Consider the following 24,597-nt stretch of genomic DNA (forward strand, 5'->3'; position numbering starts at 1 on the left):
TGGTAAATAAAAACAGCTACGCCCCCTTTTATACGAGACGTAAAACGTGTGGCGACCTTGAAATGTAGCAGTTACACTTCTGCTTGCTCCCGAAAATAGAAAAAAGGCATAATGGTTTATGTAAATTGTAAATGCGTTTAACATCAAACATACATCCTCGGTGGCAGAGTCCAAACACGTCGTGTTGTATTTCAGTTGATTCATGCAGCCTGCTTTTGACGTAGCGTGTCAAAATGGCGTCTGTACTGATACACGACGGACGTGACGTCACTCGCAGATTTGTTGCTTGTCCAAACCGTTTTGCTCGATGAAATGTGCTATCATTGTGTTTCAACACAACAGTGTGTTATATTATGTATTCTATGCAGATTTTAAACAATATATCTAAGATGCTACAGGTCATATTAGCTAACACATAAGCGGTTTGCTCGTCTCGTCACTAGGCTGTTTTAAAAAAAACACAATCAAAGGTAAACACAATGTTACTAACAAGAGACATTGAGTGCCGCGTCGGTGGTCGTATATGTTTAACTCACTGCATACAAGATCATTTTAATATTGCGTTAATAAATAAAATAGACAACAGACTGCCTCGGTGGCGTAGTTGTACTGCATGCGCGGTACGGCAGCGCCCTGAGGTCCTGGGTTCGAATCCCGGGTCGGGCAAAGTGATATTTGGGTTTTTCTGCTCAGTATCAGCCCGGAGTCTGGAATTTGTGCCCGATATGGCGATAGGCTCGCCCCCTATCACATCATGGGACGGAACACACTTGGCGAAAAGTGGGTGCCATGGTTGCGCCTCTGCATACCCCTTCGGGGATAAAATGCGTGATGTTGTTGTTGTTGTGTGTTAATAAATAAAACCACGTACTCGTCTTTACTTTTGCTAATATTGTGGCAAAAATCATCCACCAATAATGAATATTTCCACCAAAAATTCTTGATTTTACCATCAGATTTTTTGATTATTTTGTAGTTTAGTGCTAATATGGCATGTGAGTGGGTATATTTCTGACTAAAGGTGATATCGCTGCGACAAATTCTCTTAGAGTAGAGGGAGTGGGATTAAGGTGCGTAAAATTAAAGTTACTTTTTATTTATTTTTACTTTGTTCGACACTTATATTCTTCTATTTTCCATCTTCTTGGAATATCGTAGAGAAGATAAATATAATATGGTTTCAGTAACAGGATGTTAAAATGACCTTGTGTACATCGACTCCAGAACGCTTCTCACGACTTTTATGAGCTGGAAATCAAACCTCGAATCTTATAATCTAGTGCCAGCTCAGCAGGTTTAAAAACTGAACCTTGTTTGTGCATGATCAGTTAATAGAATATGAAAGAGAAAGTAGTTTCACAACAATTTGGACCACTTCAGTACATTGACTCTTGCTTGAGTAAGGAGACACACAATGTTGCAATTATGATATAATATTCTTCATAATTTCGGCCTACGCACTACCATTTTCCACCTTGTGGATGTAGTTACTAAAATCGAAAAGGGCATACTAAGGTGGTTTGGGCATTTGGAGAGGATGGATGTTAACTAACTGTCAAAGAGGGTTTATAAGGCGAATGTGGATGGAATAGCCGGTAGGGGTTGGACCGCACCGAACCTTCAAATGTCAGATACCTGATATTCTAGTAAAGGACAGGTCAAAAGTACCCGAAACCGGTGGCAATGCGTGAAAAGATTGATGAAGGTGGAGGAAGCGCGGAAAGTATGCCAGTATCGTACAAAGTGGCAATCCATAGTCTCTGCCTATCTCTATGAGATAGAGGCGTGATACTATGTTTGTATTTTCCACCTTCCCTTACCTCACTTAAACATAGATTTGGAGCAATACTTTTTGACGCACGATATAAAAACAAGTTTTTCAGGATTAATGACCGGCCTCATTATGAATTATATTGTGTCATAATAGTTTGTTTTCTTTCATACGAAGAGAAAATTAATCTCCAACGAGGGAAATTCTTAATCTATTCTTAATTGAAAAAATAAAAAACAAAACATCGCGATAGAATCCGGAAAATTAGTTTAATTTCAATGTCTAACATTCGCGTAAACATAAGAAATCATTAATATTTAATATATTAATCATTAATCATTAATGTTTTATTTAGTATTAAACTCATCGGAGATCAGCGAAGTATGCAGGATATATTAAGTACAAGTATAATGTACGCATTACACACATCACACACTATCTTAAAATCAGGTGAGACGGCAATCCGACTTAACCAGGGAGAGATTAGTCGTAGGACCAACGGCTTTTCGTGCTTTTTGAGGCACGGGGGTATCACACCGCCAGCTTCTTGACTCCCAGCTGCGACTGAGCTATTTTTTTAAGAGAGAAAAATCTACTCACAATTATTTTGGACGGACCCGGGATTCGAACCCAGGACCTCAGCGCGGTGTACAATTATAACTACACCACTGAGGCAGTCATGCCTTACCAAAATGTAATAATAGAAATAAAAAAAAATCCTAGTATATTTTTCTACACAAAGTACCAAAACATGGATGGTGGGCCTTGTTAGGAACCGAGCTTTATTCGATCACAGTAACACAAGAAAAAATAAAAATAATATATTTAAAAATTGTTTTATTTTATTATATCTTTTTATGAAAAATACAAGATGTAACATTATAAATATTTGGAACTATACATTGTAACAAATTTTAGTAAAAACAAATAAAAATAATGTATTTACAACAACAAAGTTTTCCTAACAAAAAATCAACAACAAAAAAATTAAAATTTTATGCATAATATTTATACAAAGCAACGTCATATTATTATTTGATATTTTTAATATCGTATCTACCTATTATTCATTTTAGAATATTATCTTTTTTATATACAATATTAATGTACAATTGTAAAGACGTAGGTAATTCATGTTATGCGCATTTTATAATCTACACAGACGTTTTATTGCAAGAAAAAATAAAATGGCAGCGCAGTGCTGAATATTTATTTTCCATACAATTGCTATGACACTGACAGCTCAACTAAACGTTATACAAATCAATTTTGTTCAAGTTATTCTCAAGTGATTGACAGTTGCGGCGATAAATCCTAGTGCCTAATCATCATCACCTACAAAAATATAATAAAAACTTACGTAAACAAATTTACGCAACTAATAAGTCAAATCTGGACTATTCAAACTACTTAATACATTTAATATCACACCTCTATTCTACAGAAGTAGATAGAGGCTACGGAATCGTTTGCACTATTTTATAATTTAAAGTTCATCTACTTTCATGAATATCATATATGTAGAACCTGCCTTATAAATGACTCGAATTAAATGAATGAGTTGAAATCCGGGATCCCTTTATCACTGTCTGACTTTCAGCCGGATCCAGTGTCCACCATGCATCATCATGCTGAACGTGGACTTGTCTAGCACGGCTGGTATGCAGGTCTTCTCGCACGGGGATACTTCCAAGTGTTCTAGGAGCAGGTACATCATTACCTTGACTTCAATCAGAGCGAACCTCGATCCTGAAAAGTTTAATTATATAAAGCCTTTCCCGCTACATAAAACACTAGATTGATTAATAGCGCCATCGATTTAGAAACCTGATTTTAATAATCTATTCTTTTGCATTGGAGCAAATTGCTCGAATAAACAATAGACTACTTGTTAAACTAAGACATGATCTATCCGTGTGCCAAATTTTATCCAAATCCGTGGAGCAGTTACTGCATTTCTAATATCAGGTAAGTCTGCCACTATATGAGGAGACAATAGTCAGTAATCCTTAAGGCTGCCTTTAGAAGTACAATCATCATGAGATTTAAATTACAAACTCAGAATGTAGCACTGGGTCTCTTTGAGATGAGGATACTATAGAAGAAATAATTACTTTTATTCCAGTACATTTAAAAAAACGCTTGTCTACTGCTTGGTGACATAAATAGATAAAGAATTAGTAACAGCAAGTTTTTAAATATGAGAGATCTATGACAGTAGAACAAATTCTAGTTTCGCTTACCAATACAATTTCTGGGTCCCAAGCCGAAGGGTAAGTATGTAAAAGGCTTGATGTTGTGTTTGTTCTCGTCGGAGAATCGCTCAGGGTCAAACTTGTCTGGGTTCGGGAAGTATTGGGGGTCTCTGTGGAGCGCCCATACAGGAATAACTAGACTCTGACCTTTGCGACACTGGAATATAATAATTAAGAGGTTTCATGTCGGAACATAATTTCGTAATCATTTGAGAGCTCCTAATTTACATCTATTTTAAGTGAAAGTATTAAGCACTATAAAATAGGAAAAGAACTGAAAAAGTTTATAACTTTTCCATCCAAGGTATGAAAATTATTGAATCTTCTTTAGATCTTTAAAACAAGTATATTGTACATCATGTATAAAATAAAAAGCAAAAGTTATAACATTCCCGATTTTTTATAAATACTTTAATATTAAATTGCTTTAATAACATATAAGAACATTATTAGATGACCTAAGTGATGGTCAATATCTTCTATCTATATATATATAAAAATGAATCAGTATTTCCCTTGGTCACGCCATCACGCGTGAAAGGTTGGACCGATTTCACTATTTTTTTGTTGTTTTTTTTGTTATTGTCAAGAGAAGGTTCTTATGAAAAAAAAAAACAAAAAATTGAGCGAAAAATTAGAAAATTTAAGAAAACTTAACGAAAATATTAATTTTATATAACTGTCAATTGTATGAAATAACTGTCAGCGATTGACAGAACGCGCGCTGCAAATTCATAGTTAAGATGGGACAACGCCTGTCGGGCCAACTAGTTATTCAATATTTTCATCCTTTGAATTACACATTTTGGCGCAACAGATTTTGAGAGGCAACATAAATAGGTTCAGGAATGGCTTATTGCCTTATTTTTATTGCTATAGAACTTGTCGACTCCTTTTTCGACAGAGAGGTTTAAAACAATACACTAGGCCGGACAAAGAAACCAATTGCATTTGAAAAATGGTTGGTATTCAGTATTGAATTTTACTTTGTATTATAAAATACTGTGTAAAAGGGAATGATACTATCATTATGGCAAGAAGTCTTGCTAGGTCCAATTTGATACTGATCAAAATCAATGCACGAGGGGTGAAAAACCCCTTTTGGGGAAACAAGTGTAACTTGTGGGTAATATTGTAGATTTAAAAGACTTTGGAAGCAATATTACTACTGAACATTATGAGACGGTATGAACATTGTACAATGTATCAAGATGATTAATCAAAGCCTTATGATTCAAATTTCTAGATGTATTACTTCTAATGAGTTGATGGGGGAATTTGTCTTTGGGGAAGTAAATTGCTCGTATCTGTATATAAAGTAAAACTTACTATGAAATCCTTGTCAGCTTTGTTGTTAGGCTTGCCCATGTTGTAATCCTTGATGCATAGCCTGTCTAGAATAACTGCTGGGGGCCAGAGCCTTAGTGTCTCTGCAAAGAACATAACATTTTAAATATTTTCTATGGAAATAAAGACAAAACCAAAACGAATATCGTCTTGCGAGTATACACAATTAAATTATCTTCATAAATAATTAATCATAATAATTTGAAGAATTTGGATGGTCTAATTCAGTTTGATAGACTTAATGATTTATCTTTCGAAGCACTCAAAATATTTTGGAATCTAACCATGGTGAATTTCCGACTCTGAGGATGCTTATGATTGTATAACCGACTTTCTAAAACGATCATCAAGGTGACACTAGTTCGGTTCCTCAATAATTATTGTTTTATATATCGCAGTGACTTTTTTACATTCATGAGAATGGTCTAGAAACCTGAGTAACACTGAATTGTTGATAAGATCCCATTATTGCATCTCGTCTCCTTTCTATCTCATATTCTTCAGACATTTGTAAGTCCAGTATTAAATCTACGTGCTCATTAAAGATTTCCAGACAAAAACCCTTGTCGGACAAAAACTCAAGATAATCTTCTATCTATATCTATACTTATAATAAATCTGTAGAGAGATCAATTCTGTACATGAAATATATTTCCAAAATAACTATCAGGGGGTGATTAGCGATCGATACTGATGCCAAAAATGCAATTAGTAAAATTTTTGTCTGTCTGTCTGTCTGTCTGTATAACCGTTATAGAAACAAAAACTACTCGACGGATTTTAACGAAACTTGGTACAATTATTTGTCATACTCCTGTGCTGGTTATAGTATACTTTTCATCACGCTACAATTAATAGGAGCAGAGCAGTGAAGGGAAATGTTGGGAAAATGGGAGAAGTTACTCCATTTTTTAAGCTTCCGTCACGTGTGCAACCTTAATGGTTAAAGCTACACAGAAATCATGTATGACGGAAATGTTCTCCTTAAAATTATGTAAAAAATATCCCACGACAGCATATGTCGATCTTTTATGGTTGACTCACAATAACACGTGTAACTCCCGATAGCTTAGCAGTTCGAAGCTTTCTCATTATATTTGTCTACTCTTACGTTTATAACACTCTCAGTCATCCCTAATTAAAAAAGTTAACATTATTAAATATTCCATAAAAAAGAATCATAGAAATCGGTATAGAAACACCAAAGTTATACATGAAATACGCTAATAATAAGCCATCATGCGTGAATACTGAATCATGCTATAAGGATTACTTTTGTATATAATATATAAGGTCGCGAACGCACAGGCAGGCGGCTTGCTTGGCACCTAGAGGCTAGCGAATCACCTAGCGAGTAGCTTCGTAAAACGAACATTCTCGGCTCCATTTTTGAAGTCCGAAATCCACGCGGGCGAAGCTGCGAGCGGAAGCTAGTATATAATATATAACCTCAAAGTCTTTCTCACCCGAAACCACCATATCCATATACTTCAATTGCTGTATGGAGTTGTAGTCGAACTTCCCTCCGTTATTCGCCTTGTTGTCTTTGATCTCCTGGTACAACCGCTCTTGGACGTCAGGGTTCACTGCGATTTCATGGAGGAGGAACGACATCGCTGATGACACGGTCTCGAAACCAGCGATGAAGAACAGGAACGCTTGCGCGACGAGATCATCGTCAGACCATACTAAGGAAAGTAAGATTTTAAAGTCTTTTAGCATGTATTCGGTGCTAGTGGTTACTTATTTTAGAAAAAGATTCTAGGCTCGTTTCCTTTCGGAAGAAAGTATACGGACTAATAAAGAAAAATAAGGATGGGATGTGAGGTTTGTATGAGTTTTTTCAATTAGCATATGTACTACTAAACTTACTACCAGGCGGGCAATTTGGTTGTTTATTCATTTTTATGATACCTAGTGGATATGTAAAAATGTAAGTTTAGGACCCCAAACACATAAGAACCGCCACACCACACGCGGAATTTATTAAAAATGACAGATGTACAAACAGTAGAATATGTTTATTAATGGCTAATTTGCGTACACCAGTTTTGATAAAATCTTGTTGACATTATCATTCGGTACGTTATTTCAAAGCTCAAACCTTCAAACTCAGATCTTTTTTTCTTCTTTATTGTTGCCGAAGGTAGACAAGCTAACGACCCACCTGTTGGTAAGTGGTAACTGTTGCCCATGGATATCTACAGAGACAGGGAAACAGCCAAGCCACTGATTACCGTGAAAACTTTTTTTGAATCTCGTTTAAAGAAGAACAAGTCATAACACCGAGGAAACACTGTGGGAGGAAGTTTATAGCACAGCGTACAAGTTGGTGGTAAAAATCATCTCTTAAAACGCAGTATTGGCAGATGACCGTTCGAGGTGGTGTGAATGAACTTTCCTCCGTAAACGGTTGGTCTGATAGTAAATCGGAGATGATGGTGTCGTCACAAAGAGTTCCTCGGAGTACTCCCCGCGAAAGAGCCCATAGAGTACGCAAAGAGACCCAATGTCTCTCCGCATACCCAACGAATCCAAACTGTTCGTGAGCTTGGGATCGTCCACCACTCGAGCGGCACGCATTTGTAAGGAGTCATGGAAGTAATTGGTACTTGATTGCCCCAGCCCAGACGTGCGAGCAGTATTCTACGACAGGTCAGATTTGTGCTTTGTAAAGCAGTAGCTGTTGCTTTGACATGAAATACCGCCTAGCTCTGTTAAGGACACCCAGTTTTCTTGAGGCTTATGTAGCTTTATTTTAGAAACATGGGGGAGAGCACCGAACCTTGAGGAACGCTAGCGTTAATGGTCTTGGTCTCGGAGATACTGCCCTCAATGACACGTTTATGCTCGGACCATCCAGAAAGCTAGCAATCCAGTTTCTGAGTTCCACAGGGATAATATAGGATTGAAAAGAAGGCCGCTATGCCAGACCTTATCGAAGGTTTTCTACTTACAACAAAATATATTTTATAAGCGTAGTTGCCTCTTTACACTCACCTCTGTTAACTTCTTTCAAGCCTACAGCAGATTCTTCGACAGTAGCAAATCCAGCGTCAATATCTTTGGTAGAGTTTTCTTCGTGAGATATTTTTCCTGTGAAAATAATATTATTGTGATATTAATTTCTCTTTATTTTCCATTAACATTGTCTGAGAATTGTGAGTGCAGTGCCACTAATGCTTTTAAATTTAAAGTTCAATGTCGATACTACTGTTTTTGGACAGTGGGGTCATTTCAATCAAGCGAGTATAGAGAGAGAGAGAGAGTAATATGGATGAGATTGAAATAAAATTATTTTACAGATTTCGTAAAATAGTTTTATTTCAATGTCTAACATTCGCGTAATCATAAGAAATCATTAATATGGATGAGTTTTAGTTGGTAGAATGATTTATTCCGGCAGTAATCCGTAAATTGATTTTCCTTGTAAAAAAAGATTTATCTAGTATATAAAAATGTTTGTACCCTTCTTGACCTCCATGAGGATGTTGATCATATCAGGCCTGATGATGTGCCTGGCCACTCTGTCCTTCATTGTACTTGTCACCAGGTCGGTAAAGAAGTTTTTAGTTTCGTCACTAACAAACGTTATGTTCAGCATCTATGAAAGGAAATGCATTTATTAAAATACAACTGTCTTGTTTGCTCGCTTGTTTCTTGCAAATAAAAAAGATTTTAGAATTTTTAAAGAATTACTTCATGCAAATACAAGTTAAGGAATTTACACTCTTTTCTTCTCTTTAAAAATATATTCAGTTCTTGCAAAATGTGCATTTATTTTTGACATATAATATATTTGCATTCTACAATAATAGCGGACCCGCAATCGCTGCGGGAGCGGGTAAATACCGCTTCGTGAGTTCTTAGCGTTACTTTTTAATATTCTGCGTGAAGGATTTTAATGAATTAAATGTATTTTTAATAAACTAACCTGTATTATCTTAGGGATGACTGAATATGCAAAGAATACGAGGTTCTGTTTGAAGGTGAATGTGGAAGCAGTTTTGCCCATCGCGTAGAATTGATTATTCTCCTCCGTTATGGAGTCCACTTTCAGCCCGAAGGCACAGGAAGCGATCACGTCATTGGCGTAGCGCGTCGTCAGGTCTTTACAGTCAATGTCTACGTAGCCAACTGCGAAGAGAATTTTGCTTAATGTTACAAATTGCTGTTAGTAGGATCCATTTTTATCCGCCTAGAGAGCGACCGTCTTACAAAGACGAGCTGACAAGATGTCAAAACCCGCTATACTGACTCATGTAAGTGTGTCGCGTACTGAGATCAAACTATGTATATTCGGTTCAATCAGGGGCCTTATTCTCTATCCCGCACGTTATTTTAACCGTGCGTAACAAGCACGTAACACAACGCATCATGTTTAGGACTATAGAAATTTGGCTTACAGAATACCATTCCACGCACATTTCTCGAAGATAACATGACACGGCCGCGTTACGCGTTTACACTATCATACAGAATAAGGGCCCAGGCCGGTATACTCTGTCTACTGGCGAGGGATAATCATCTCTTGTCAATCGCCATTCTATCTGGACTTTACTTCGTTTACCATCAGAAGCAGCAGGTTCACTTCGTCGTGTCCTTGTAAAAACAAACAAGAAACTTGCTCTAACTGGCCTAAAAGTCTATTTAGGAGTATTTGTTAGGATTTTGCTATTCTATCGGTAGCTGATCGCTTGCATAGCCACAATGGTTCACAAGGTGTTAAGCCTGCCACAGAGGCTAACGTGTGGCGCGTTCCGGGTTCAGCATGTGCTGTACAGTTCAGAATAATATTGTCGATACTCAGTACTTATTGACAATACATTTGCCACCAGCAATGGAATTACTTAGCCGTGCCCCTTTCAAAATGAATTATTGTTTCACTCAAAACTATTGTTGCTTTCTATTAACAAAAACATTTTGGAAATTGTTTAAGAAACTGTACGTGTGTAGGCCTTCGTAACTCTAATCGAGGAAAGGTAGAAAATGCTAAATCAGTAACTAATTAAATTATGGGTAAAATGATTTAACAGAACAAAGTATTTATAAATCTTACTCTTACTAATGTTATAAATGCAAATGTTTGTGATACTGTTTGTATATTTGTTAGAGGTAAGCCTAATAACAACAGAACAGGTTTGATAAAAATTTCGCACACGACTAGAGATTGTATTGGATTCGTATTTAGGCCAATTTTTTCCATTAATTTATTCTGATGGGGTAAATAATGTAATTTTTTATCTGTTGTACATATGGTAGTGGCAGATCTATGAATAGATACAATATTTTAGGGTATTTTGTAGTGGAAAAGGCTTCTCACGCAAGCAAAATTGCGAGCAACACCTCGAAGTAAATAAATTTGAAATACTTGCCTCCGGAATCTGTAATCTTTTTCTTCAACGCCTGTATCATTTGCTCGCCCACTTCCACCATGAATGGCATCATGAGCTTCATCTTGGAGCTGGTGAACGCGGGGCTTAGGGTGGAGCGCATATCCTTCCATTCTTGACCTGGACGAAGATCATCAACAAACTATTTATTGAAGACGATACTCCATATATTTTGAAGTATAGTACAAAATAGTCAGTATATAGACTATACAATAATATAAAGTCGCCATAGCGGAATCCATACATGGATACATAGCTGATGACTCAATATATCTGATCAATAAGTCAACTAATCGTTACACTACATGACAAACAAAACATAAAACATTTGCTATAATTAAGTTACATCTGTACCCTTATCAATATCTGTTTTTTTTTTTGCATAATTTATTTTCTAGCGATATTATGTGCGGAGGATTAGGATTTTTTTTCGCTCGACCACAAGCAGCGCGTAGAACAATGTATACGAATAATTATTATTATTTCTAAATCCCAATTAAAATTTCTTATATAACTATGGACATTTTAAGTTAGGGATAAAATTTATAAGGAATAACTGGCAAATAGGGGGAATTAAGTGATAACGCGTTGCGGTCCTCACCGGCGAGGACATGAGCCCTAACCAGCTTATCTACCAGCCTTTCACTAGCTACCTAAGTAATGACTAGCCGAAGAAGAAAGGCAGAAAGAAACTCCGGGCTTACTTTTTTGTCATCAACTGTTCATTACATCCTTTGTATTTTTTTTTTCAAGTCTTTCTTGAACCAAACCAAAAGAATACACAAATAGTTATAAAAATAAAACACATAAAAACGATAGTCACAATAAAGGTTACAATCTCCAACACTAAACTTTGTAAACGCAATTAACTCACGATAATAGTGATGTAGAAACGAATCTACTAAACGCGCGACAGCATCGCTGTAAAGTTTCATCAAAGGCAACCTCCCTTATCCTATTGTCATGTGTTGGCAAGTTGTTGACCTGTGGCCTAATTTACATCATTGCTCTCCTACCTTTCAAAGAAAAGAGGCTCCTGCCGAACATAGTATCCGTATGTTCGTCTATAAACGTCTTGTGGTCCAGGAAGTGCTCGAAGTCTTTCACAGTGATCTTCTTTAACAGCTCGATGTCGCGCAAAAATAGTGTCGGCTTGGTAAATTCGTAGCGCCCCACAAACCTTTGAACCATAGAAACACACATCACGCCTTTATCACTGAAGTGGTAATGAAACCAGGACGCCTACTAATCGCCATGTGTATTCCATCCCATGATGTGATGGAGGCGAGTCTATTACTGTATAGGACATAAATTCTAGATTGTGGACTGATACTGAGCAGAAAAATCCAATATCATTTATCCTAATCCGTGATTCTAACCCTGGACCTTAGTGCAGTGGTCGTACCACACACGCCATTTAACTACCGAAGAAACATGTTTATTTATCATTAAGGGCTATATTGGTTTGTTTTTGCTACTTACCTTTCACCAGAGTTTTCGTTATATATTCTCTCCATATGTTTAGTGAAATGCTCTTTTCTTAAGAGAAGCGGTGTCATGTCCCCCAGCAGTGGGACGGGGGCGATCTGCTTGACTCCTTGCCTGGTAAACAGAGTGTATGTACGTCTGATGTATTCCACCGCTGCAGCCACCAGCACCAACGCCCATATTATCAACAACATACTGCAACGAAAAGAAATCGTTCCACTGATCTTATACTATATACATTTGTTACTCATCAAGTAAGTTTGGATGTAGATGTAGAAACCGCTAAGGATTATGATGTTATTTGGCATAATGGTCCATTTTCTGGATAAACAGATTATAAACAAGGCGTTTGTTTCTTGATTTGACGCTCCATTGAAACATTGTAACTTAAGGCATATAGTAAAAATAAAAAACATTGTAAAAAATATGTTTTAACGTACGTACATACGAAACTTCCAATGCATAGAAAAAGTGTTTTTATCACTATATCTACCTTATCACATTAGATTAGAATACAGAATATTTTTTTATCGATATGGTTTTGACATGTTATGCTAAATATGTTTGGGTGCAGAGATTAAGATTTTATCGTGGTTTATTATATTATAACTTTAATTCCTTTTCTTTTTATTAGAAATAATGAAATCAATTTGATTAAAAAGATTACATACGTCTAACAATTTCAGGATTGTTAAGGTGATAGAGAGTATTTGGTCCTTGATGTAGAAAAATTTTATAAATGAAATTACAGTCTCCTATTCACGCATTTTATTCGGACATGAAACATCGTAGCTATATAATTCTAAAGGTATCTTGTAAGGGACCCCTGAACTCAATGTCCTAAACTGCGCAGTAACGAAATATGATTGAAGTCGAGTGGGAAGTGGGCCTCAATTTGAGCAATTGTGAGTGGCTATTGGTGCATCATAAACAATATTGTGAACGCTAGTTCGACCTTGGATGGACAATTTAGTCACCATATTGGGGGCCATAATAATGAATATTTTTAGGATGTAGTTGACTGACAACGGTTCAACTCTATTTATGATATGGGGAAGGATAAATGCGATGTTAACTAAAGATTAGTTTTAGAGCACCAGTTTTTATATTAAGCAATCGAATTACGTATAAACATGTTTATGCTTAAAAACGACTATGAAACGAGCATATAGTATGTCTGACCAAAGCACAAAAAAAGAACACAAAAATCGAAATAACCAAATTAATACGAACATTAATCATTGTAGGAGCGTTACATTTCGTGAGTGATTGTATAGCAATGGTAACATGGTGGAAAACTTACTATAGAGGCATCTTCTGACGAATTGCTTTCCAGGGTAAGCTGATATACTAAACCGTACACATTGAAAAACTGCGCTTAGTTCAACAGGTATAAAGTATGCAAGCAAATCATGTTGTAAACATGCTCAACTAGGGATTTAAACAGATGACCTCCAGGCTCATTGTTTATGTACACTGTCATCACTCCAAAGAGGCGGAAATCAAATTAATAAATATCTTATAAAAAATATCACGTTAGATAATATTAATCTCTGTCCAAACATATATATTTATTAACTGTTCGTTGTTTTGTTTCCCTAAATATAATTATACTTTTCAGATATTATATAAGTATAAAATATATAATTTGTGAATGGTATCCCACCGATTAGTGATCGTACGTAGCTCGGGCCCCTCATCCGGAAATCAGCGCTGCAGTATTGGATACGCCGTACTGCAATATGGAGCCGAATGAGAGTTCCCATTATTGGCACAATATCATAATATATTATTTATAATATAAATATATAACCCTGTTATTTTTGTTCCAACAATAAAAACCTTCTTTTTTTTATTCTGACCTCAATAACGATGTTTCTAAGGCGTTACCAAGTTGTTAGACTATGTTTATGAAGTATCTAGACGTATATTCGCAACAACGCGCTGCAAACAAAACTAACATCTTCTACCTGAGTATAACGTTTTAGTTTTTAATTAGGTAAGTCTGCGGTGAACGCAGTATACATCTATTAGAAGCACCCACATCAAATGCTGTACCTTATTGTTTTATTGCATTGAATGATGTAGTATCGATGGTTGAAAGAATCATTTATTTAAGCGACATTTATATTCAATTTTTATAACTAGGTTAAAATAACATAGAAAGAAGCAGTGTTCTAAGTTTCATTCATATTTGAAATCAGCAATCTTTTTTTTTTAACCTTGCTAAAACTTTTCGAAGAAAATTGTCGCTTAAGACAATTAGCTTTTCAACCGTCGATATGTTTGTACTACTTGCGAGTCATATTCCTTTTACATGTTTTTTTTCTATATTTCCTCCATGTTATTTTATATTCTTAAATGTTCACTTTTCATTCTTCCTAAGTATTTACTTTCTTCAATAATTAATATAATTTTCTATTTTCTTTTTTCGCTCTTCCTATGTATTTTCTTCCTTAAATAGTTTCATTTTTCTACCTCCTTTTAATTTATATCTGGTTCATGAATATTTATTGTAATTCTTTATTATATTCTTTTTGTGTTTTTTTTCTTTACTATTTAAAATAATTTCTCTGCACGTCGCGCACTAACGCGGGGTTGCACCGATGCGACAGGGTTGCATGTAATGGCGGATGAATGTGTTGTGACGTCTTGTTAGTTTATAGACTCTTTATTAAACTGCACTCAGTATACTAACTTAATCATATAATTTTAAAGACATCTGTTTTTTGAGATTTTTCAAATTTTCGTTTACTTAAAAGTTACACATTGGAACACATCTTCAAAAAAGCAAATAAAAAGAAAACGTTTATTTTTGTAAATATTACTTCGAATGTCATTTTTTGACTATTTTTTTATTTTCCGTTTATATTCGCAAACGTCATTAACTGACAGCTACTTATGATGAATCAATAAAGTTATTTTTTGAGTTTTATTTGACAATTGAATGTAATTTTTAACTGACTTCAAAAAAATCGACGGTCGTGATGTCCTCGACTTATACTGATTTTTAATAACACAAAAAAGTAAAAAATAAAAACTTTTTCACAAAAAATATACCGCCTTCAAAAACCACTAAAGCAAAAAAATATTTAACTTTGCCTTTATAGTGGTTACTAATTTAGAAGTTGGTGACTACCTAAAATTTATAGTTATAGTACATTTGTTTATGTATTTATATAGCTTAACTAGCAATTTTAATTACTCCAAAATTGTTGTTTTTTTTTTGCTTTATATGACGATACGAGCTTGCCGTTCGCTTGATTGTAAATGGTACGACCGCCCATAAATAGCAGAAACACTATCCGACAACTTGAATTACAAAGTATTGTTTGGTACACTGCGCTCGCCATCGCGAGACATGAGATGTTAATCTTATTATGTCCAGTAGTTACACTGCCTACAAAGCCCTTCAAACCGGAACACAACAGTGGCTACACACTGCTGCTTGGTGGTAGAAATAGATATTACGGTAGTATCTACCCAGGCGGACTCTCACATATAAGAGACCAACCACCAGTGATATAGTGGTGAATAGTATAAAGGTTAAATAATTTTTTGGTTTTTAGTGGTTTTTATCTTATAAATGGCGGGGTCAAAAATTTTTTTTTTTAATGATTCCAAGCTTCACATTTCTGCCACTTTATTATACCAATAAATTTGAGGTTGGTTACAATTTTGTTGAATAAAGAACTAGCGCCCATACCAAAAACGAACAATATGTAACACGTAAAAGAGATTACATCAAATACTACAAACATTGTAAGCTGTAAAAAATCGTACCTGATTAGTTACACAGCGTAAAGGCAAAATTCACGTCGAATTGATGACCTCCTTTTTTTGTAGGCGGTTAAAACAGATTTGATACGTGTACACTACGCGGAGATACGATTGACTGTGTCGCTTCTGTATTATATACAACTACTTACAGATGAAGACCGCTGATAACATAAATTATTAGGGATTTCCATATATTTATCGATAAATCAATCAATATTAAGTTATTAATATTTTCTGATTCGTATCAGCTTGACGAGAGAAATTTGTATCCTATATAGCTAGGGGCTCATCCTCTATCATATCATGGAACGGAACACATGGTGAATAGTGGATGCTATTGCAACACTGCCTACCCCTCCGGCGACAAAAGCGTGATGTAGATGTAGTAATAAAATGACTCCATAAGCTTTTGGTTTGACCTTAATTTTGTTATTGATAAATGGATTTCGCCCGTTACGATGAGTATACTATATTTTCGGAGTAATAAGAACGTGTGGTATATCTATTGTCATATTGTAAACTAACGTTATTGTACGAATGTTAGTAATGTTATTATCGTTAATTTCGGATGTATGTGTACTGTTATCGTGCAATCTTTTTATAATTTTTCTTCTTCTTGCTCTGAAATTTTTAAATGTTGTATACACCAGTAAAGGCATTTCACAGTGTGAAAATTGCTATATATTTAAATATCGTTATATTGTATTGTGACGTATCGTTGGTGTAACATAGTAATACATAAAATAAAGAAATAAACTACTCCTTATTCTAACAATTGTCATATATGTTATTAGTTATAAGCCTTAACAAGTATGCCAATTTGACACGGCCACTCCAGATTATGGCTGCCGGACATTGTAGCAAGTGTAACTACTGGATATAATAATACTTAGCATCTCATGTCTCAGGATGGCGAGCGCAGTGTAATACCAAAAAATACTTTGTAATTCAAGGTGTTGGATGGTGTTTCTACTGTTTATGGACGGTCGTATCGCTTACCACTAGGCGACGGCTAGCTCGTTTCGTCATTCATAGCAATAAAAATTAAATAATACTTTTGGTGAATAAAAAAAAGATCAGCTTTTTTCCAGCAAACCAAACTGACTGCACTTCCTCTGATGTTCAGCGCGCTATATCAATTTCATAAAAGGTTCCAATGAAGTAGCTTGTCAAAGGGGAAGTCTATGTCAAAAATTGTTGGGGTCCCTTTATTGTTGTTTTCAAGACAGTGCGGTATAATAGTGTCGTCAAACTTGCAATTTCTTGATTGTTTTTCATAATAATATAATTTTACATTATAATAATGTACCAATTTAAGTAATAATACTTCATTGCTATACCTAACGTAAAACACAGTTATGTAGGTACTGATGATTTGAAGCTATGGCCGCGGTCTTGAAGTCCGTGAAAATAAACCAATATTTATATGGAAGAGTTAGTACAAATCGGGACTTAGTAGTCCCGATTTGAATTTTCTACCTAATATAGCGATGCATTCACCAAACACGAATATTATCTTTTTCTTTCTGCTTACCCCACGGACAAACAGCTTAGGTTATTAATTATTTAGGCATTTGTTTACCAATGAAGCCATATCGTCTAGAAGTCAGACAAAACTTTATTATAATCATGTAAATGAGTGGCTAATCGTGTATACCAGTCCCGCTTCGTATTTTCCCGGGATAAAGGGTATAGACTAGGATAATGGGCCTATAGTACTCAGGAATAATTAAGGTACCTATTAGCGCAATTATTTTCAAAATCGGATCAGTAATTCCAGAGATTAGCCTCTACAAACAAACAAAGTTACTTATCTTCTATATAATATTGCATTAAATTTATAAGTACAGATAATGTCAAACATTTACGCATTACTTTCAAAATTACAAGTCATTTCAATATACGTAATATTTGCGAAATGAGCAACATTAATTTTGTAACAAACAAAAACAATAAATCTAACTTCACAAGTGTTCAACAATCAAAAACCTCAGGTACATTGTTTAGGGCCCAAGGAACGGCCGGGGTCGCATAAACGGGTCCCTGGAGAGAGGACTGATAATTGTTCGGGCCAATTAGGAGGTCTGCAATAAATAGGGGTCCGATCGACCTTTGTTACGGACCGCAAGGTCACAGTAATCTAAGTTATTGACCTGGTTACTCTAGTAATTGGCGTGTTACTTGGTTAAAGGAAGTCTGGAATAAAAATGGCTATTTTTACGTTTCCACTTTACTGTGATTGTCTTCGCCTTTATATAATTTGGGATAAAAGGAAGGCGGTGGTGAAATGGTTAGTGGTACGTTTGCTTACAATAATAGAATTAGGTTTACGCGAAAAGTCATAGATATGTTTTACTAAACAGAAGTATGCGTGCTGGTTTGTAACACCCTTCATGGTCTCTTTTATCTCAGCTCGTACCACTGTAGTGAAGGGTCCATACAACCCGAAGCCTGGCGTGCGGTCGCCCACTTCTGCAGGTTATCCTCTTGCAGAAGAAGAGTGCTGAAAGGAATCGGGAGAAGGATCGCTCTCGACGCCAGAGGAGTCGTAGGAGGCGCCGGGTGGATGAATGACTGGCATCTCCCGCCTTGTCGAAAGGGGGTGTTTGGAATATTCCATCACGGTATCTCCCGCCTGTCGTAAAAGGCGACTAATAGGGGGCATCGAGGGTTTGCTGGCGGGCGGCTGAGGGCCGTCTGCCATCAGTGTACGGTGGGCACATCTCGCACATTGCGATGACCCCCGGGATGGACGGCATCGTGGAAGGTAGGCCTCATGGTGCCGTTGACGCCGACAGCGTGTTTGGTTGCGCGTGGGCTTCTGAGCCCCCCTCCCTCCATAGCAGACGGGCCGCACCTGGCGGCACCGCGCAGGGGCGGCTGCGGACGACGACTTAGACAGCTTTGTTAGAGGAAGCCCGTAGTCATCCCTAATGCGCCGAAGAGGGCCACGGCGGAGTTTTAGTTGGTATGCCGTGTGTTGTATATAGGTTAGGAAGTCGGCCCGGCGGCCAACCGAAGGTCATCATCAAATCCGGGCGTCTTAATGCCTGGTCGTAGGGCACGGTAACCCCAACATAGCCACCTAGTCACCCCCATGAAGACTGGACGGTAGACATAACTCGTAAGGCACTTACACAAAAAAAAAGTAAATTGACGACGATTTTGCCATATTTTTATACGTGCACAGACAAGTTACTCCACTGGAACAGATGGTAAGTGGAGTGGGTTCCAATAAAAAGTCGTGTAACGAGAAATGATAATCCTAGAGCAGTTGCCACAATTATGCCGGCCTGTTGGATTTGTACAGGCTGATCCGGAAAGTAACACACTTACCTGGGCCACTATGGCGGGTTTTAACACCTCGCGTACGGTAGTCGCTATCCGGGCGCATATAAAATATATCCCACCACCAGCAGCACTCTAGAACAAAAACGGTAATCTCTCCCTCAGCATAGTTCTCCCATAAGAGGCATTTATATTAATTAAACTCCCTCCACACTCGAGTGTAGTGTGGAAGTAATAATGCGGCATCCGCGGGACATATTATAATTATTACTCTCACGAGCGGTTCATTAAACTAAGATTATCTTTCAGAAAGTACTCGGCAGTAAATAGGTTGTACTATAAACATAATCGGTATGTAGCAACAAAAGCTCATACGGAACGAAAATAAAATGAGTAATTTCCTTCATGAGATCATACACAACAAAAATATGCATATAACATCAAGTCATCATAATTAATTAATTTGTCATTTGCTGTGAAATATAAGATTATGTATCTGACTATAAACATATATGTCTATATATATAAAAATGAATCCCTATTTCCCTTGGTCACGCCATCACGCGTGAACGGCTGGACCGATTTTACTATTTTTTTTTTGTTGTGTTTGTTATTGTCAGGAGAAGGTTCTTATGAGAGACTAGCTTCCGCTCGCAGCTTCGCCCGCGTGGATTTCGGACTTCAAAAATGGAGGAGGTGCTCAATTTGTCGGGATGTTTTTTTAATGTATGGTGGTATGCAGGTGGTCCGATTGTCCGGTCAGGGTCTGATGATGGGATTCAGTATTCACGCGTGATGGCTTATTATTAGCATATCATGTATAACTTTGGTGTTTCTATACCGATTTCTATGATTCTTTTTTATGGAATATTTAACTTAATAATGTTAACTTTTTTAATTAGGGATGACTGAGAGTGTTATAAACGTAAGAGTAGACAAATATAATAAGAAAGCTTCGAACTGCTAAGTTATCGGGAGTTACACGTGTTATTGTGAGTCAATCATAAAAGATAGACATATGCTGTCGTGGGATATTTTTACATAATTTTAAGGAGAACATTTCCGTCATACATGATTTCTGTGTAGCTTTAACCATTAAGGTTGCACACGCGACGGAAGCTTAAAAAATAGAGTAACTTCTCCCGTTTTCCCAACATTTCCCTTCACTGCTCTGCTCCTATTAATTGTAGCGTGATGAAAAGTATACTATAACCAGCACAGGAGTATGACAAATAATTGTACCAAGTTTCGTTAAAATCCGTCGAGTAATTTTTGTTTCTATAACGGTTATACAGACAGACAGACAGACAAAAAACAAAAATTTTACTAATTGCATTTTTGGCATCAGTATCGATCCCTAATCACCCGCTGATAGTGATTTTGTAAATATATTTCATGTACAGAATTGACCTCTCTACAGATTTATTATAAGTATAGAAGATAGTTTCAAAAAATTACGCGGAAAATTAGAAAATTTAAGAAAACTTAACGAGAATATTAATTTTACATATCTGTCAGTGGTTTGAAATAACTGTCAGCGATCGACAGAATGCGCGCGTGCATACATAGTTAAGACAGGACAACGTCTGTCGGGTCAGCTAGTTTGGTATAAATATATAACAACTTATATCAACAATTATATTATACTAAGCTTGATGTATAATTTTCCTGCCAGTTGAAACTGTATAGTAACAAAGAGTATAAACCAAACAATAACAACCAATGTGAGCTATATTAGTACTGGCATTATGCCGCTTAAAACAAGATTATATAATTCTCTTTGGTCGTTGTCTAGTCATTACTGTTCTCAATAAATATACTAATATTTCTTTAATCCTGAGTTATTTCTCTCATAATCCATCACTGCCGAGTTCTGTAATTGAATCTAAATGAAACTTAGTAGCGAACCGAAAAAATTGTTTGTATACGATTTAATAACAAAGCTCACTTTATTAAATTTTTTGATATTAACAATCTTAATATTTTCATATTTTATTGAATACATTTATTTTGAACAGCGCCAAAAACGAATGTAACATGCTAGTGTTATATACCAAAATATTTTATTGATGAAAAAAGATCGAGACGATGACTGCCTCGGTGGCGTAGTTGTTTTGCATGTCCGGTACAATAGCGCTCTGAGGTCCTGGGTTCGAATCCCGGGTCGGGCAAAGTGATATTTGGGTTTTTCTGCTCAGTATCAACCCGGAGTCTGGAATTTGTGCCCGATATGGCGATAGGCTCGCCCCCTATCACATCATGGGACGGAACATACTTGTCGAAAAGTGGGTGCCCTAGTTGCGCCTCTGCATACCCCTTCGGGGATAAATGCGTGATGTTATGTATTATGTATGATGTTATGAAAAAAGATAATATAATCTTGTTTATACATATATTATTATTAAAATAGTTATAACATAACTTCGGGATAAAATAAAAACATAATTATTACGAAGCATATTTCACAGTAGTCTGATTTTTATAACATAAATAAGTTTGTACTTAATTAGTCACATATTTATTATTTAATCAGCATGGTTATCGATACGTATGTGATAGTAATATAGACTAATATATAAAGTTGAAGAGTTTGTTTGTTTGCACGCTTATCTCAGGAACTACTAAACCGATTTTGATTTTTTTTCACTAATAGGAATCTATATTACTCCCGAGATGAAATTTTAAATATTTTTTATTTCAATTACCATACTTAAGCAGCTCGGTTTGCGTCACAAAAATATAACGTCAAGTCCCAGTTTATTGTTACGATTCGCTTGCGTAGAATTACTAGACGCTTAGTATTTTTCGTTATTCTCTATTCCTTTCTTTATAAATCTTACTCAAAATCTACAAAGCGTTCAAAAATATTTTTAAAGGATAATAGTCTTTAAACAATACATATAGAAACTCATTATCTCTTCCATTTTATTATGGCATAAGTAAGGATTTTATTATATAGATATAAATAAACATAAATATTATAAATCGGAAAGTGAGTTGGTCTAGATATACACCGTTTATAATTTTCATGGCTTCACTGCTGAACCAATTTTGATGAATGTAGGTTTAATGTTAGCTCGATAATAAGAATAGACATGATGTACTTCTATTCTGAATTATAAATTTACGGGCGAAACAGAAAAGTAAAAATTAATAAAAAGATATAGAAATACTAAAAATAAATATGTTGAAAATATTGGCATTTTTTTTTAATAAAGTGACCACGCGGGAGGCGCCTCGCATCCTAACTAGAGGCATAGTAACATAAAATAATAAAGTAATAGTGAATCGGCACTAAGTCGAATGACTTGCTAATTTATATGCGGATGTGTCACCAACCTCATCATTCTGATACTAATTATCATAAGAAAAAACATTGTAAATAGTACTATGACATCACCAAGTGGCCCAACAGCAGGTCAGCGCCGTATTTTGCCAACGTATGTTGAGTTGCACAATTTAGAAAGGTGCAAATCTCATAAATATAAAATATCTAGAAATGTATATATAATAACAAAACTTTTGTAATTTTTTATTGCTAGTTGAACCCAAGTTGCAACCCGAAAATAAATTAAAAAAACACTATAGAAAATAATAAGTTTCTTTCATTTCCTGAACTTTTTACATTTACAGACATGTACCCTTTTCGAAATTGCATATTCAATTTTAAGTTTCAGTTTTGCCTGTTTTTATTGGCACAAATAAAATTTCTTCTTTAATAATTCTTAAACACAGTTTAGATAATTATAAAGATAGGGAGCTATTCTATCTTATTTTTTTACTTCAAACTTCTTTATTTAATGTAGAACAGGATTCCAGGCTTGTGCAAGCTTCTAACCATCTTCTCTATTGAAATCCGGATGTTCTTTAATTTCAATAACCTCGCGAATAACTCTAGGCAGGAAGCGGTGTTCTTTAGCAAGGACTAGTGGCTTGTCTAGTCGCACATAACGATTGGAGCCTTAAAACTTCAAACTTCTTATGTTTGACACATACATACACTCACGCTTTTTATTTTAGAAGAAGTAGGCAGAGGCGCAACTTGATTTTCCACTAACCGCCGCGCATATTCAGTCCCATGATGTAATAGGATGTAAGACTTTAGCGGCGTAAAGGTAGGCACCGCTGTAGAGGAACAGATGGTGACGTTCCTCTATGGAAGGGGAAGATTTCCAGTCAGGCAGATGTTGCGCCTGACCGGCCGCGGCCCCTCCGACAGTTCCTATTCGGAGGTGGTATATATGTAACACGTTGCTCAAATTGTGCAATTGTAATCCAGGGTCGTTTATCGCCATCTTGCGTGATTGCTATTCGATAAATCACTACAGTTGTGTCAATACCACATAAGTCTTCTCGTAGTTCCATTGATGTTGACGAGATGGCGGTGAGGATACTAATCGTACCGCCACAAGCCTATCGCCACATTGGGCATATATTTCACACTCCTATTTACTGGTGGTAGGTATCTCGTATGTGGGATTCTGCCTGGGTAGGTACCACCGCAATATCTATTTCTGCCGCCAAGCAGCAGAGTGTAGTCACTATTGTGTTCCAGGTTGAAGGATATTGTAGGCAGTATAACTTCGGGACATAATAAGATGTCTTAGGATGGCGAGTGCAGTGGAATACCAAACAATACTTTGTAATTTATGGTGTTGGATGGTGTTTCTACTGTTTTGTGGGCCATCATATTGCTTACCATTAGGCGAACATAAAATAAAAAACAATCTCCCGGTTGATACTGAGTTGAAGAACCCAATGTCACTTTGCCCAACACAGGGTCTGAACCCAAGACATCACAGTCGAGTAAGGCTATAGAAATTATTTTTGTATACAGGGTGACTGGAAACATGACGTATTCCTGTTAAGTATAAGTAGATTAGGTGAACACCATAAAACCCAATACGGCACTCACTAGTTTTGAAGCAATTTAAGATTTATTGAGTTATCATAGAGCACTTATAGAGTAAATAATATTTAATGAAAAGCTTAATTTAAATAGGATTTTATACAGTTTTCTAGAATTTAACATTCTATACATTCATAATGTTTAAAATCGATAATAAGCATGATGTTATAGTATTAAATCTATAAAGTTTGTATTTATTTTCGAAAAACTCTTAGTAAATAAATATATGTGCACAAAAAGATAAATATTATTTATTTATTCAACTTTCAAATGACATATTAAAATAAAATATGACATATATTTTGACTTTGTAAAAGTTAAATATATATAAATATTTGAGTACTGCTCTCGTACAAACAATGTTTT

At 36.0% G+C, this 24,597-nt stretch overlaps 1 protein-coding gene across 2 annotated transcripts; it reads right to left on the reverse strand.

Annotated features, from left to right (window-relative positions):
* Positions 1-2,782: 2,782 nt before the first annotated feature.
* Positions 2,783-16,138, reverse strand: LOC115451215 (cytochrome P450 9e2). Of its 2 annotated transcripts, none has more exons than XM_030179452.2 (11): positions 16,038-16,138; positions 12,249-12,449; positions 11,783-11,946; positions 10,749-10,886; positions 9,308-9,510; positions 8,842-8,977; positions 8,374-8,469; positions 6,840-7,061; positions 5,356-5,456; positions 4,015-4,183; positions 2,783-3,520 (listed from the first exon to the last, which is right to left on the reverse strand). In XM_030179452.2, exons 2-11 carry the CDS (start codon positions 12,446-12,448, stop codon positions 3,354-3,356), a joined length of 1,596 nt encoding a protein of 531 aa, XP_030035312.1. In that variant the 5' UTR covers position 12,449; positions 16,038-16,138; the 3' UTR covers positions 2,783-3,353. The 2 variants fall into 2 exon arrangements, with proteins under 2 accessions (XP_030035312.1, XP_037293713.1); XM_037437816.1 differs by lacking the exon at positions 16,038-16,138 and adding an exon at positions 13,921-13,976.
* Between the last annotated feature and the right edge of the window lie 8,459 nt (positions 16,139-24,597).

This window comes from Manduca sexta, chromosome 12 (assembly GCF_014839805.1).
Source record: "Manduca sexta isolate Smith_Timp_Sample1 chromosome 12, JHU_Msex_v1.0, whole genome shotgun sequence".
Lineage (NCBI taxonomy): Eukaryota > Metazoa > Arthropoda > Insecta > Lepidoptera > Sphingidae > Manduca > Manduca sexta.

Coding starts and splice junctions, on each gene's coding strand:
- LOC115451215 (XM_030179452.2), bottom strand. CDS start 12,448: ATGTTGTTGATAATATGGGCGTTGGTGCTGGTGGCTGCAGCGGTGGAA. Junction 9,511..10,748: donor AAAGATTACAGATTCCGGAG/GCAAGTATTTCA, acceptor TTCTCTTCGCAG/TTGGCTACGTAGACATTGAC. Junction 8,978..9,307: donor TCATCCCTAAGATAATACAG/GTTAGTTTATTA, acceptor TTCCTTTCATAG/ATGCTGAACATAACGTTTGT.